Source organism: Cyprinodon tularosa, unplaced genomic scaffold (genome assembly GCF_016077235.1).
Source record: "Cyprinodon tularosa strain WSP-4 unplaced genomic scaffold, ASM1607723v1 ctg1274, whole genome shotgun sequence".
NCBI classification, from domain to species: Eukaryota; Metazoa; Chordata; class Actinopteri; order Cyprinodontiformes; family Cyprinodontidae; genus Cyprinodon; species Cyprinodon tularosa.
In genome coordinates, this window is record NW_024038086.1 from 77,058 (window position 1) to 93,755 (window position 16,698).

At 38.9% G+C, this 16,698-nt stretch overlaps 1 protein-coding gene and 1 long non-coding RNA gene across 2 annotated transcripts; both read right to left on the minus strand.

Moving 5' to 3' along the window:
* Window position 1: 1 nt before the first annotated feature.
* Window positions 2-6,066, minus strand: adprh (ADP-ribosylarginine hydrolase). Its single transcript, XM_038276808.1, has 8 exons — window positions 5,908-6,066; window positions 4,128-4,242; window positions 3,939-4,047; window positions 3,629-3,727; window positions 3,447-3,552; window positions 2,350-2,616; window positions 1,871-2,085; window positions 2-530 (listed from the first exon to the last, which is right to left on the minus strand). The coding sequence occupies exons 1-8, from the start codon at window positions 5,913-5,915 to the stop codon at window positions 382-384; spliced, it is 1,068 nt and encodes a 355-aa protein (XP_038132736.1). The 5' UTR covers window positions 5,916-6,066; the 3' UTR covers window positions 2-381.
* Window positions 6,067-13,609: 7,543 nt separating this feature from the next.
* On the minus strand, window positions 13,610-16,324 carry LOC119777813. The gene is made up of 4 exons (XR_005279976.1): window positions 16,176-16,324; window positions 15,793-15,936; window positions 15,204-15,295; window positions 13,610-14,750 (listed from the first exon to the last, which is right to left on the minus strand). It is a non-coding gene; the product is annotated as an uncharacterized LOC119777813 (long non-coding RNA).
* Window positions 16,325-16,698: the final 374 nt, after the last annotated feature.

A 16,698-nucleotide genomic window follows, 5' to 3' on the forward strand; every position in this document is an offset into this window, starting at 1 on the left:
CTACAGTTGTTTGTTTCTTTTTATTGCATAATTCATGGAGGAGAGGGTGTTCCTCCTTATATAAAAAAGCTTTTATTTTGCCTTAAAAAAAAAACAAACATGTCATTCAAATGAGACAATAACCTCCAGTGGAGCTTTCTGTATCCACGCTGGCATTACATCACATTTATTCAGCTCTGCAGGTGAGATAACATGACCACTAGGGGGACCTCTTGAACCACCAGCCACACTGTCATCACCATGGGTCACCCTCACTCTGCCACACAAACAACCCTTTGGGTTTGGGGGCCAGACTGTCCCCTACAGGCAGATGTTAGGACACCGAATCAATGCACATGGCTCGTTCTGCTTCAGCCGGGCTTGTTTTCCCTCACTGCTGCTTCAGTGTGACAGGGCGTAGAGCTGCTCAGCACAGCGTTCCAGCCGCTCCCGGTACTCCAGGTTGCAGTAGTTTCCTATGGGGACCCCCTTGGTGCCGTGAAGAAGCCCCCAGCAACAGGCGGCGATCACTGCTGTGCTGTCACTGTCACCTTAATCAGAAAAAGAATATTATTAAAATTAACTTTGTATGAAATCTGTCTTCTATGCAACTCAGTAACTTTAAACAATGTAGTGTTTGAACAAACCACTACATTGACTCCTCTATTCAAGATGTGTACAAAGGCCTTCATAATAAATATAGGCCTATTTTTAAGCCTGATACGGATACATCACACTGTTCTCTATTTAATGGATTGCTGATAGGCCGTTGGTAGAACACGTTGCTGTGAAGTCACCAGCCACCATAATGGTACTCCCTAGTTAGACTGGTTGGAATGTAAACAAGTGTGCTATAGCACTGAACGACGATCTAAATTTAAGGGGGGCTTAAGAATCAAAAGAAAGAAAGTCATCACTTTGACACAAACCAGCTGTTTCATAGCATCTGATTACTGTATTTATGGTAATAAACAGGCAAATCACATTGCAAAATAGGTATGAGGTCTTAAGAATTCTATAAATCATGCATATAACATCTAAATCCAAAATTAGCGTTAAAGCATAATACTGCAGTCAGATATTAAGAATATTACACACTGACGATGTGCCAAAAGTGCTAAATTGATGATGTACATGTGACATGCATGTAATGATTACATTGTTATAACTACATTAAAGGCATTTTTGTGACTCCAGTCTGTGGGAACAGGGAGTACCAAGGAGGTGGCAGGTGACTTCACAATTCCCATTCCTAAATATGTGTTCAAATTTTAAGTGCAAAGTGAGTTAATTATAGTGGCTGATTTTGGAGTGGAGAGAAAAGACCAAAGAACAATTGTAAGAAAGTGACAAGGAAAGGTGCTCGAGGGAGGAATGGATAGGAAAAAGGAGACGTTTAGCTTGTTGGATAGGTTGTAAAGCTCAAATATAAGTGCTGAAAATTTAAACTAACTCACTGGCTGGCAACCCTTTTGTGCAGAGATGGAGATCAAAGACAAAAAAACCCCCCAAGAAAATGCTTCCACCTGAGCTGATAACTGGCTACGAGAAAACAGCTCCTCTCCAGGTGGATTTGGTGTGACACAAAATATGCATGTAAATATATGAACACTTCATGATAATTTTTTTCTAAAGATGGTGGTTTTGGATTCAGTTGTCACCAATGATTTTTATCGAGAGAAAAAAATAACTTCTGCAACATACGTAGGATATGAAACTACTTATTTCTGACGTCCCTTAAACCAGCTAAAACTGACTGGAGGTGACCCATCTGTTGGGAAATCAACAGCTTCAAACCTTAAATAAATGCTGACAATATTAAAAACAGAAACAAGGTTGTAGAAGCAGAAATTATGTGACTCAGAATTAAAGTCCAAACTTTCTAGCTGACCTCCATGGAAAGCAGCTCTCTTCATCAGCTCCTCCCAGTCCGAACCAGCAGCCAGCAACGCATCCAGCGCTATCATCGGAGCGTCATGGCCGCTACGCCCCGCCCACCCAGACAGACTGAAGCCCTTATAGGCCTCGTCCCGCTCTGCTGGACCGTAGGAGGAGGGCCAGAGTAAAGGTCCCACTCCGGTAGAGAGGCCCCTCATATCCAAGTACCTGAGGACAGAGGTAAGTTTACTGATGATGGAAAATTGAATAATGTGATTAACTCAAGTGCTGCAACAATGCAGGCAGGTATTTAATCAATTAGCTTTATCTGTAAATCAATTGGCTCCCAGAGGCTGGAGTTAATTTTACAACAGCTCCTAGAAGCTTAAACAGGCTAAAAGAATCAGCTGAGGTAGCAAACTTAAATCAGACGACCGCATGACCTCACTTCTAGAAGAAAATAAATAAAAGGCTGATTTCAGCAGCTCATACCACTGCCATTTATCACAGAAATAGTTCCAGTCACGCTCCGTCTCCTCCACGGCGAAGCCCCGACCCTGAACGATCATCCGTGCTGTGGGGACGGCCTCGTTGATCAGGCCCAGACCCCAGGTGGTCATCGGCCGGCGTTGGATGGCGTACGCTGCAAAGAGAGCCGACGCCACAGCCCCCAGGAAACCAGTGGGGTGAGGATGGGTCATCCTGCCCGTCTCCACGGCGGCAGCCACGAGGGACAACAGCTGGTCAGGCCTTGGATACCTGAAGTGGAAAAAAATAAAGATTTGAAGAAGATGAAAAAGAGGCTTTTGAAGAAACTCAAGGATGATTAGCAGCCGTTGGAAGTGGCCTTCTTTAACCTGATCGACAGCTTAAGTAGGAGAATCTGTTCACAGGTTACCTACTAGACATGTTCGCCACCAATAGTTATAGTAAATTGGCAGGAAGAAAGCCACTGCATAATGATATATATATAAAAAAAATTCCTATGTGTAATAAGTCATGTAGAAACTGCATCACAATAAACAGTGCTGACACACAGTAGAGGCAGTGTCATGCTGTGGGGATGTGTTTCTTTAACAGAGACTAGAGATTGACTGACAGAGAAAAACAAAGAACAATAATGGGACAATGTGTTTCAACTTCTAATAAGAGGATCACCAAAGTCTTCATCAGTACAAAAATACTTAAACTTTTATAGATGCGTTCGATATAGAGTGATACACCTCAAAAGGTTCTGTTTTATGTCCTAATTTTTAGACTCAAGGCTGGTTATCTCTGTTGTTTATGCATCTTTTACAACCAAACTTTTTTTCCTCCTCTTAATTTTCCAGTGATATAGTTGGATAATCCAGCTGAGGAGTTGTAGCTTACCACTCTATAGAGTTTCAATAAGCCTTCCCAATGATTTAGTTTACCGTAACATGATATTATTCTATCAAGAATTTTGTTGATTTGTTTTTTTCTATGTGAAAAAAATTTCTAATCATATTGAATTTGTAGCACAGAGTCCAAATAAGATATACTGGAGTTTTTGGTCATAAGAAACAATATTTTTGCAAGACATACTTTTCCCAGGAGGAGATTCTTACTTGAGCCCGATGCACATGGACCTCATTGCTGCTCCACAGCCGGTACTGTCTGGGTTATATGGCACTCTGTAACCCCCTTCTTCCCCAGGCTTCAGTTGAGAAACACCTTAAAGAGCACATCACAGCTGCACATCCATGTTTCCAAACAGCAGATGTGATATCATTTTACAGAGAAAACATACCCAGAATGCTTGAGGGCCCTGGTTTCCTCCCGTCCATGTCCTTCATGGCCTCCACGTAACGAGCAGCCACCTCATGCAGGAGCTCCTCCCCTGCTTTCCCTGTCAGAACCAGGTCAATTTACTCCATCACTTAAATATACAACTATATACAACCTAAACTTTTTTTAAATGGCAAATCAATGAATAAATTATGAGATTCTACCTTTAGCTGAGGCTATTTCAATGGATGTGTTTTGATCTGATTAATCTAATTAAATGAGGCGATAATTAGAATAAAGAGCCTGTAAAGAGCCCATTGGTTTGACCTCACCTGTTGCAAGTCCTTCAGCAGTTGCCAGGTGTAAAACTGTGTCATCACTCACTGGCCAATCAGGAAGCTCAACCTTGATGTTCTGCAACCCACCAAGCTCCTCCAGTTCCTAGAGAGCCAGAAGGGGTGAGACATTTTGAACATAACAGCACTGCTTTTTTTTTTTTTTTTTTCTAGATCTGCACTGACCTGGTGAATAGCAGGTCCAGACTCATTATACTCCCACAGCTGGTTCCTGTAGCCCAGAGCATCACCAGCTCCACTCAGCACCATGGCTGCCTTGTAATGCTCCAAAGTGGCAACTCTGTAGATACAAAGAGACGAAAAAATACTTGTTAAATTAATACATTTTATGGCTTTAGCAACGATTGGAAAATAACTTTACATTTGTTCAAAAAGTTATTACGACAACCCTTCATAAGCAGGGCGAACCACAAAAAGAAATTGTAAAAAAAAAAAAGATGGCTATTAAGAGAGTAATGTATCAAACTATATGGAAAGTTTAGTGGAAGAAAAAAGTGTAGCTCAAACAAAATCGAAATTACTCTGTTCACATTCAAATAGTTTTTCCATCAAATTGTCCCATAGAGCATCCATCCATCCATCCATCCATCCATCCATCCATCCATCCATCCATCCATCCATCCATCCATCCATCCATCCATCCATCCATCCTCTTCTGCTTATCCGGGGTCTGGTCGTGGGGGTCCCTCTCCCCAGCCATTTGGGCCAGCTCCTCCGGGGGATTCCCAAGGCGCTCCCAGGCCAGCCGAGAAACATAGTCCCTCCAGCGTGTCCTGGGTCTCCCCCTGGGCCTCCTCCCGGTGGGACGTGCCTTACCAGGGAGACGTCCAGGAGCCATCCTAATCAGATACCCGAGCCACCTCAACTTGATGTGGAGGAGCAACGGCTCTACTCCCATAGAGCAGAGATTCCCAGTCACTGATCTCTATTTATAATAGTACACTGTGCTGTGAAGTCACCAGCTGCCATATTGGTACTCCCTGATTAGACTGAATGTAAACAATGTTGTTTGATGCTACAGCATCAAACCACAATGATTTTCTCATTTTAAGACACAAAACCAAAAAAGAAGATGATCTGAAGGTAATTATCAAAGCAACCTGATCTTCTTTTACATCTCAGCAGAGGCTTATTGTTTCCATGCAACACAGCAGTGATGCAGGATTTCATGCAAAAGGAGCAAAACTCAGGAAATCTCTTCATTGGGTCAAAAATCATCATTAAATAACTTAATTGCATGTTTGAAATATGTATTAATCAGTGAAATGAACATGAATACAAGAAATTTGGTAAATATTATTGTTTGACACAATTTCAAAAAACCAAATACATTTTTTTTTTCTGTTTAAGAAACACCTGTTTGTTTGTTTTTTGTTTTTTTTTTATCATATTTTTATTGTTGTTAAAACAGATGTACAATGCCATTCAGATTATAGTGTTCAACAGTTATTACAATTCCTTTGGCTGTGTACAATATGACAAGAACCACACAGCATTTCGACATTTTTATATTTTTGTAAACCCCATCCAACCCCAACTCTGTTTGTTTTTTAAGCAGAAAATTCCTAATTAGGTAAATGGGTAAGTGTGTGTTTATGCATATGTATGTTAAACAGTTTTATAGCCAAACAAAAGTGTTTCAGAATATAATAATATATTCAAAAAAAGGTTAACCAAAACAAATAAAACAATTAATATAATTTAGAAACTTGGAATAAAATATCTGAGCTGATTAGACACTCATTTCAAATTTTTTTTAAAAGGTCAGTTAGAGGGAGCTGGCTCTTCATGTTATATTTAGTTCTCGGACCATGGAGCGAATGAAAGCCTGTTGATGAACAGCTGAGGAAAGGAAATGAGCTAACTATGGTTATAAACACATATTTATGCGCTTGAAGCGCAGGTATCGCAAAGAAAGTCCGCCATGCAGCAGCAGCAGCCTCACCGGTCCATTGCTGAGCGTCCTTCCCCGAAATCAGAGCCCAAGAGGCGGACACTCTGTTCTGTTCACACCGAGGCTGAGGCACTGCGGTCAGTCTATAAGAAACAAACGGTCAGTCAAGCTAGCAAAGCCCCCACGAGATTCTTCTGTTCATTTTTTTTATGGCGCAGGAGTACTGAGTATTGCGGTAAATTTCGTTTTCAAAATAAAAGTACGGATGCAGATGAACGCTAGAAAACTCTAATGTATTAGTATGACATTTCTGTCTTATGAACACATAATGATTCTTCCTGAAGATGTTCAAATATATATATATATTTTTTTAAAATTAAGGAAAATTAATATGAAAACATTACTATATATATATATATATATATATATATATATATATATATATATATATATATATATATATATATATATAATATATATATATATATATATATATATATATATATGGGCCTATAGGGCATGGGGCTTGGAATCCTTAGGTTCTGAGTTGAGCTCCACTCCCACAGACTGTCACTCTGAGTCTCTGAGCAAGACCCTTAACCCCCGATTGCCTCACAATGCCAGCCCATCCTCTACCAAAGGGATGGTTTAAATGCAGAGATAAGTTTCTCCAATTATTATGAATATAAGTCTGTAAAAGTCAGAAGCACTAAATTTCTGTGGGTGCACATCACAGACAATCTCACCTGCACTGTAAACACCACCTCACTGATCTAAAAGGCACAAAGGCTCTTGTGGAGGATGAGCAGAGGCCCCCCCCCCCCACCCATCCTCACAAACTTCTAAAGATGCACCATAGAGAGCGTTCTGACCAGCTGTCTCACTGTATGGTGTGGAGGCTGCGGCTCCTCAGACTGGAAGAAAGTGAGAAGAAAGGATCATCTGCAGTCCTCTGGGAAGAGGCGTCGAAGCATCCACAGCAGACTCTGCAACAGTTTCTTTCCTAACTGCCATCAGACTGCTGAACTGTTAAAAAAAAAAAAAACTCAAAATCATTTCACAGAATCTGCGTCACACTGATAACACCAAACCAAAAATATTGCATATTTACACCATAATAATCTGAACTTCCATATCAATGAGTTATTTTTGCACATATTTTTTCTCCCACACTCTTTACATTTGATCACTGCTGCACTTAATGGAATGGAAATGTTATTTATGGTCTGAAACTAACTAAACAAAATACAATAAAAGTTGTCTAAGTCTGAAAGTCTATGTCTAAAAAGTTCTGTAAAAGTTCAAAAAATATTCACTGGACTTGGTTTCCAAGATTTGAAGACATTTCGCCACCTCTCCAGGAAGCTTTCTCAATTCAAATGTCTGGATCTGCAGTGAGTTTGAGTCTTATATAGACAAAGCCTTGTATCGCTTGGAAACATGCAAATGGTAACAATGTTTGCAAGCGATACAAGGCTTTGTCTATATAAGACTCAAACTCACTGCGGATCCAGACATTTGAATTGAGAAAGCTTCCTGGAGAGATGGCGAAACGTCTTCAAATCTTTGAAACCAAGTCCAGTGGATATTTTTTGAACTTTTACGGAATGACTTTGACCTGGATGACTGAGAATCTTCATCAGCATATGTCTAAAAAGTTGCATCTGGAATTTCACAATTAAAGCCCCCAAGGAGGACATCACATTCAAAACCAATTTAAAGAATGATGATTTGTGCATGGCGAATAGTTTTAGATATATTGGGTATTGATTAAGAATTGCATTTGTAAAAAAAAAATGCTCACAATTCTGCATTGCTTATAATTTAGCCAATTGGGAGATGTTACACATTTACTGTTACACCACTGTTATAACAGCTGAAACCAAAAAAAAGGTCTCCACAGCTGGACAAATAAGTAGTTTTTTTTTTTTTTTTTCCAAAGCTTATTGCATCTGGTAAAGAAAGAAATACTAACACAGTTCAGTGTCAAGTCAAAAATAGCTCTTTCTCTACTTCTATTGGAATAACACAAAATTAAATGCTCTAAAAGTATCTAAGCAGAAATAAAATGCTCTGTTTACACACGATTGTTTGATTCAAAGTGGCCAGACATAACAGAAACAAGAGTTTGACAAAGGTTCCTATGTGCATATGGTGTAATAACCGGCATTAGGGGATTCCACATGTTAATCCACATGCTTCCTTGGCTGTGACATGATACCAAGGGTTTGTTGCAAATCAGCAATAAGAGCCCTCAAGGGTTTAATTACAGTTGGGCACATGGGTGGTTCTAGACAGGGGCCAACAGGGGCCAGAGCCCCTGTAGAACTGGTCCTGGCCTCTGTTAGGACCCCTGTTTTAATCTTGATGACATACACTGCTGCAGGCATTGTAACTGATTGGTCAATTGCACCCATTTGTTTTACTTCACAGTTCTGTTTAACTTGGGTTTAATCTGTTTTACTCAATTTCTGATTATGAATTAATTAAAAATTATAATTTTCATTTAAAATATGTAAAATGTGTTTTTTCCTGAACCATCAATATACATTAAAATTATATTCAAAATACTATCTTTAATTTTATTCAAAAGATTACAAACGGAATCCTTTTGTAAGACTTAACATTTAATTCCAATAAAGTTAAAAAAACAAACCACTGGACTTTGTTTTTCAAGTTTGACGATGTTTCGCTTCCCGAAACGTTTTCATACTTGGAAAACAAAGTCCAGTTTTTTTTTTTTTTTTTGTTTGTTTGTTTTCTTTTTGTTTTTTGGAATGACTATCATCTGGATGACTGAGAATCTTCGCCAGCATACAGACCCAACATTATATTTATAGACCATAGGAACAGGACTAATATCTCAATAACATTAAGGTGCTGTAGGTAATACAACAATAACAATCCCTCACATAATCTATAACTGTTCTTTAACAAATTTAAGTGTCTTAGTTGTTTTTTTTTTATTTTGCTTTTAGAGACATTTATCAGACTCAGAAGTGCCCATTATCAAATGGTTTCAGTTGCTTTTTTTCCATGGCAAGGGAATTATAATTTTAGGACATCTGTAAGGAACAGTTTCAACACAGAAATACACATTTTCAACTTGAACAATTTAAGTAAATTAATTGGAAATTTAACTTCTCCCAGTTTAGAGGCACGATTGGCTCTTTGGTTCTGTGCCTTAATTAACACATCAAATGACCTTATGGATTTCTTACTTTGGTGGACTTGTGTTTCTGATATAAATGATCCTCTAACATAATCTGAAGAAAGTGTGTCACCACTTCTCATGATTCTTATAAATTAAATTAATAAAAAAGGAAGAAAAAGGATATCTGTAATTATGAGGTACTTTGAGTTTTTACATTTCCAAAACTCTGTGGTAAAATCATTAAATATTTTATAACTTCATATATTCTTATAAAATCTGAAGAGAGCGTTCTGTCACCTGTTAGTATGCTGGAGAAATAAATCCCTGAAAACGGGACAAAAGCAGATCCTGAATAAGAACTTTTGAGTTTTTTTCTGGACATTTACAGTAGAATTCTGAAATATCCATTCTTGTTAAAGTATAGATAAACCACTTACAATCTCTAAAGACGACGAAGGTACTTTTTATCAGTTTGATTAAACGGTATAATTCAACATGGAAAAAACAGAAAAACGGCCGTTTTATCCTTTATCTCCTCAGAAAACGATTCGTTTTCCCGTTTTGTGGTTTCTGCACATAAAACCAAAATCCATTAAACGGCTTGATTTTGGTTTTTTCGTTTTCGCCCCCAAAACGGAAATACCAGTCAATTTTCGGTTTCAGAAGTGGGCGTGGCTTTCAAGCCCGCCGGTCCGGGGCCCTTCAAAATAAAGGCATGGCATGGAGAAACTTTCGTTGTATTTCCTGTCCTCATCGTAGCTTTTGCTAGTGTTCGAAATTAAAGCAGGTCTTATACATATATAAATATATACATATATTTAGATGTAATATATATTTATATTTTTTATAGCTACAGGGTTTACTCGGAATAAAGTCATCAGAGAGATTTAACTGCGACAGAACAGACATGGTAAATTTGACACTCACGACAGGTATTTTAAATGACCAGCAGATGTCGCTGTGCATCAATGGGACAATTAATCGCAATATCAAGCGTATTTTACCAACTCATAGTCAATAAATGGAACATTTATGAAACGGAGTGCTGTGTGAGGAACTTCATTTTTGTGGCGGTAAAAAATCTTGAATTTTTTTAGAGATATATCTGGGAAAACAGCCAATACAAACAGGAGTGAGGTAGAAAACATTATAGATGATCTCTCTCTCTCTCTCTCTCTATCTATCTATCTATCTATCTATCTATCTATCTATCTATCTATCTATCTATCTATCTATCTATCTATCTATCTATCTATCTATCTATCTATCTATCTATCTATCTATCTATCTATCTATCTATCTATCTATCTATCTATCTATCTATCTATCTATCTATATATATATATATATATATACACTATATTGCCAAAAGTATTTGCTCACCCATCCAAATTATTGGAATCAGGTGTTCCAATCACTTCCATGGCCACAGGTGTATAAATTCAAGCACCTAGGCATGCAGACTGTTTTTACAAACATTTGTGAAAGAATGGGTCGCTCTCAGGAGCTCAGTGAATTCCAGCGTGGAACTGTGATAGGATGCCACCTGTGCAACAAATCCAGTCGTGAAATTTCCTCGCTCCTAAATATTCCACAGTCAACTGTCAGCTGTATTATAAGAAAATGGAAGTGTTTGGGAACGACAGCAACTCAGCCACGAAGTGGTAGGCCACGTAAACTGACGGAGCGGGGTCAGCGGATGCTGACGCGCATAGTGCGAAGAGGTCGCCAACTTTCTGCAGAGTCAATCACTACAGACCTCCAAACTTCATGTGGCCTTCAGATTAGCTCAAGAACAGTGCGCAGAGAGCTTCATGGAATGGGTTTCCATGGTCGAGCAGCTGCATCCAAGCCATACATCACCAAGTGCAATGCAAAGCGTCGGATGCGGTGGTGTAAAGCACGCCGCCACTGGACTCTAGAGCAGTGGAGACGCGTTCTCTGGAGTGACGAATCGCGCTTCTCCATCTGGCAATCTGATGGACGGGTCTGGGTTTGGCGGTTGCCAGGAGAACGGTACTTGTCTGACTGCATTGTGCCAAGTGTAAAGTTTGTTGGAGGGGGGATTATGGTGTGGGGTTGTTTTTCAGGAGCTGGGCTTGGCCCCTTAGTTCCAGTGAAAGGAACTCTGAATGCTTCAGCATCCCAAGACATTTTGGACAATTCCATGCTCCCAACTTTGTGGGAACAGTTTGGAGCTGGCCCCTTCCTCTTCCAACATGACTGTGCACCAGTGCACAAAGCAAGGTCCATAAAGACATGGATGACAGAGTCTGGTGTGGATGAACTTGACTGGCCTGCACAGAGTCCTGACCTCAACCCGATAGAACACCTTTGGGATGAATTAGAGCGGAGACTGAGAGCCAGGCCTTCTCGTCCAACATCAGTGTGCAACCTCACAAATGCGCTTCTGGAAGAATGGTCAAAAATTCCCATAAACACACTCCTAAACCTTGCGGACAGCCTTCCCAGAAGAGTTGAAGCTGTTCTAGCTGCAAAGGGTGGACCGACGTCATATTGAACCCTATGGATTAGGAACGGGATGTCACTTAAGCTCATATGTGAGTCAAGGCAGGTGAGCAAATACTTTTGGCAATATAGTGTATATATATATATATATATAATGTTGAATCCACTGTGCTTTAACACATGTGGAATTATATAATTTTTAAAAAAGTGTGAAACTGCAAATATATCTTATATTCTAGGTTCTTCAAAGTAGCCACCTTTTGCTCTGATTACTGCTTTGCACACACTCTGCATTCTCTTGATGAGCTTCAAGATGTACTAGTTTGCCCTTTTGCTTTCACTCTGCGGTCCAGCTCACCCCAAACCATCCTGATTGGGTTCAGTTCCGGTGATTGTGGAGGCCAGATCATCTGGTGCAGCCCCCTATCACTCTCCTTCTTGGTCAAATAGCCCTTACACAGCCTGGAGGTGTGTTTGGGGTCATTGTCCTGTTGAAAAATAAATGATGGTCAACTAAACCAAATCGGATTGAATAGCATGTAGCTGCAAGATGCTGTGGTAGCCATGTCAGTAGGCCTTTAAGTTTAAATAAATCCCCTAACCCAGCAAAGCACCCCCACACCATCACAACTCCTCCTCCTTGCTTCACGGTGGGAACCAGGCATGTAGATTTCATCCGTTCACCTTTTCTCCGTCATAAAAAGACACGATGGTTGGAACCAAAGATTTCAAATTTGGACTCATCGGACCAAAGCACAGATTCCCTCTGGTTTAATGTCCATTCATTGTGTTCTTTAGCCTAATCAAGTCTCTTCTGCTTGTTGGCTGTCCTTAGCAGTGGTTTCCTAGCAGCTATTTTACCATGAAGGCCTGATTCGCACAGTCTCCTCTTAACAGTTATTCTAGAGATGTGTGTGCAGCTAGAACTCTGTGTGGCGTTGACCTGCTCTCTAATCTGAGGTGCTGTTAACCTGTGATTTCTGAAGCTGGTGACTCTGATGAACTTATCCTCTGCAGCAGAGGTGACTCTAGGTCTTCCTTTCCTGGGGCGGTCCTCATGTCAGCCAGTTTCTTTGTAGTGCTTCATGGTTTTTGCCACTGTACTTGTGGACACTTTCAAAGTTTTCCCAATTTTTCAGACTGACTGGCCTTAATTTCTTAAAGTAATGATGGCCAATTTTTTTTATTTACTTAGAATTTGTATTATGGCAAGAAAAAAAGCAGCTAACAGTCTATTCAGTAGAACTATCAGCTGTGTATCCACCTGACTTCTGCACAACACAACTGAGGGTCCCAACCCATTTATAAGGCAAGAAATCCACTGTGTTTCATAAGTTCGGCCCACTCACCACACTGGGGCACTCAAGGTGCTTTCTGTTGTACATTTATGATAGTGGAATATAGTTTTTGTTTTTTTGTTAAGATGCATAGCCTGGGAGGACTGTGCAGAATGTATTAAACTGATCTGTCCTTTTTCAGCTGTTATGATTCGCCCCATGTTTACTTCCTGCTGTCGGAGCCAGGTGGGATGTGCGGAGTGTGTTCAGGAGTGGAGGAACAACTCTGATCAGTGCCTCAAGTGTAGAGATGACCTGCCAAGCTACAAAGAAGTAGCAGGACTCTCAGAAGCCCTTAATTGCCTGAAGTTAATTGAGTAAATACTTAAAATTTCATGTTAATGTATTATGTTTTTTATTATTCGATTGGTTCATGTTCAATATGTTAAAAGTTTTTGGCTAACTACTTGTTTTTGTTTTTTTGTTCAATCAGTACAGCTATTAAATTGGTTTATATTTCATCTTGTATTTTTGTCTGAATTGTGCTTCCTATTTTGTTTTGAAGTCATTCAAACATAACTCTAGTGTTTATCCCTTTTAAAGAAAACAGAACACAATGCAAAAAAGAATGAGCAATGCCTTGTAGAACGTTTTACGTAGAAAAATGTTTATGACGGTTCTGCTGGTGCAGCAGAAACATAGACTTAAAAAAACTGGCTCTGTGCTGTGAATAGCTCTGGATGTTAGAGCCGAGTCTAGATAGGATGTTGCACAAGCTGCTGTAAGTGAAGAACTATTCACACCCTCTCTACACCACTGAAGAGACAATTAAGTGTTCACCCCCAGTGTGTTGTAACATTAGAATAGCTCATGATCAAACAGTCGTTGAGATGGTGCACTAACAATTACCAAATTTAATGGCAAAACAAAATTTATTATTTTACTAAATGACAGTATAGTTCTCTCTCCTGACAGTTGCAGAGAAGTCATTATTTCTGGAGTTCAAAGACCTCCCATACAGGTAAAAAAAAAATGCCCAGGTTAAAGTTATTTAGAAAGGCAAAAATGTTTTTTAAATATCTCAAACTTATTCAAGCTGAACCATAGGCTGACATTTCAATAACTTCACAGCATTATTTAAGACAAAGTTTTATTAAAGTGGAATGAAATGTAAAAACTAGTTACCAGTACATAAGGCAATAGCTTAAAGTTTACAATAGAATATAACATATTTCCAGTTTTTGTACATAATTAAGTAATGTGCCATTAAGGTTTAAAGGCAATTCATGTAATTATGACATGAAATTAAAGTAAACATTTTTGACTTTTTGCATTATGTTAAACTACGCACTAAAACAATATATTTGATGCCAGTTGTCTCTGGATAAATGTTTACAAATAAAATGAAGCAATACTCTATGCATTAAAGAAACGGCTTCACAAATAAGTAACTCCAATAGTAGTGTGAATTCAATTTCTAAATTTCTTTATGGGGCAGTGATAAATTTTACATTCAAACTGGAACAGTGTTTTTGAAATATGTAGTGAAAAGTTTACAACACTGTCAGAGTTAAAACATTCATTACAGAAATATTTTCCTCCTCTAGGAAGACAGAATCATGACAGTAACTTTCACTTCAGGGTGTTTTCTTTTGTGTAGAGTTTAAATTGATCCATCTCCAGCAAGAGTTCTTAGAGGACTTTAAAAGTGTAGCACAAAATAGGAGGGTATGCACAGTTCAGGGCATAAATCAGTCCCATAAGCAGTGGACAAGCTTTCGCTGTACTCTTGCATCCTGGGACAATCTCATAGCTGTCAGATTTTGAAAACAGAGTTACTGACATCACTGTGCTGTCCTCGCCCTGAGTTTTCCCAACTTTTCAGCCGGCTAGACAGCCAGACAACGACGCTCCAATAACCAAACTTCTTTCTCTTTTCAGTTGTTTATTGAAGAGTGGCCTCTGACCACTGCCATCGCTTTAGCCATCGTAAACTGTAACATACAACCATTACAAATCAATCACTCTTGTAGCAAGCCAATAACTTCAGCATACCACTATTTACACCACAGTTACATAAGGCAAAATGACTTATACTAGATATTGTTACAGATTAACGCTTCAGAAACATCAAATCAAAAACTAATAAACTCAGAAACAGCTTCTTCCCCTGTGCTGTGAGGGTATCCCATCTGATGTGAGACAGCGGTCTAACACAGATGGTTTCCATGCATTTCTTTCTTTCTATACAATATTTGAATTTAAAATATTAAAAACTATATAAAATAAAGCAGGAAACCTAAACCTAGCCGGAGTGTCTGAAAGAAATTTCACAATGGTAACATGCTGCGATAATTACCCATTTATGAATCACTTTCAAACACTATGTCCCTTTAAATGAACCCCTTGTTCAAAATTATTTTTAACTGTTTGAAAACATGACCTACCAAGCAGCCCTCAAAAAGTCATATTCCTTCTTCCCATGGTACAGTATAAGGCTGGAGATAATGGCTTCTCTTCTCACCTCAATGCTCTGTTTCTGTGAACAGATTAAGAACATAAACATAAGCATTATAAATACACAATGAGCATGTGAGGGAAGTTTAAGACCTAGGGGTGTCTTGAACCGATCGTGTGACCAGATATCAGAGAAAGAGCGAGATGAAGTGGGTGACTGAGGGAGCGATGGAGAAGGAGCAAAGTTAGTCAGTGAGGTGGGGACAGACAGGCAGCTGAGGGCAGCAAGACATCCTATTTTATTTCATAAATATAAGTAATAAGTTATGTCAATGCTGATACATCAATGGTGTCTTACAATGCAATAAATGTCACAGGCTTGTTATTGAGGTAGGTAGAGTAGTATTGTAATATTGTTAAATCCCTAGTAGAGCACAAAGAACAGAAAAATACTGGGATGGTCCTGTTAATCTACATGAAACACTTTACTGCATTGCCAAAGAATTTGGTCTGTCTGTGAATCAGAAAAAAGTAGGTCCATCTCCCTGTAAAACATATCAACAAGCAAAACAAGCACACCTGACTCAGTCGGTCCAGGAGCAAACTCGTCTTGGGCCCCAAAACTCCTCCCCTGGCTTTCATCAGCTTTCGTGTCTATTTGTCAAGTTTTTGCCTGGTTTGATCCACTGGAATGGTTGTTGTTCTCCTGAATTCCTCTTTGATCTGAATCAACAAAAGATTCACAAGTACAACTATATTTTGATTGAAATTTACATGTTCAAACGGAGCATGAATTAGTTAATTAAAAATTATTCATTAAGCATAGTTACAGCTTACCAAAGTTAAATGCTTAAGGGCCACAGGAGAAAATAGGTTCTACAAACAGTGAAATAACTTTTTATCTGTGATTTTAAAAAAACTGTTAGAACAATAATAAATAAAACAGAACAATAATAACTTACCTGTGAAATGACTTAAGTGCTACATGTTGCTCTGTGATCCTCAGACGTCTGGACACAGAAAGTCGGTCCTGTTGTAGCCACAGTGCGCATGCGTTGTGCGTACGTCTCAAAACCCTGCATTTTCATAGTAAAGTTTGTTTAGAATGTAAGTGTATGTACATACAATAATTCATATTTAATGGTATAAGGAAACCTAAATACATCTCACTCTAACAATATAATTCACGTATTACTTAAAAATATTGAAAAACTCTAGATCTTACTGAATCTTAAAATATAAATTAGAATGACAGTTATTCTAATAGAATTTACTGCAACAAAAAGTATATTTTTTTCAACTCCAATCACTTCTAACCTCTTAACGTTTATAATCATTTTCATCCCCTTTCACAGCGACAGGTTTGTCACCTCAATCGCTGCCTTGATCAGACAAATCTCTATTGCGCACGGTGCTCTGCGTAATTACGCATGCCAAAGACTCAGTTTCACGTTCTCAGATTTTGTTGGAGCGGACGGAATTAAT

Coding starts and splice junctions, on each gene's coding strand:
- adprh (XM_038276808.1), bottom strand. Junction 4,048..4,127: donor CTGGACCTGCTATTCACCAG/GTCAGTGCAGAT, acceptor CTGGCTCTCTAG/GAACTGGAGGAGCTTGGTGG. Junction 3,553..3,628: donor AGGGCCCTCAAGCATTCTGG/GTATGTTTTCTC, acceptor GTGCTCTTTAAG/GTGTTTCTCAACTGAAGCCT.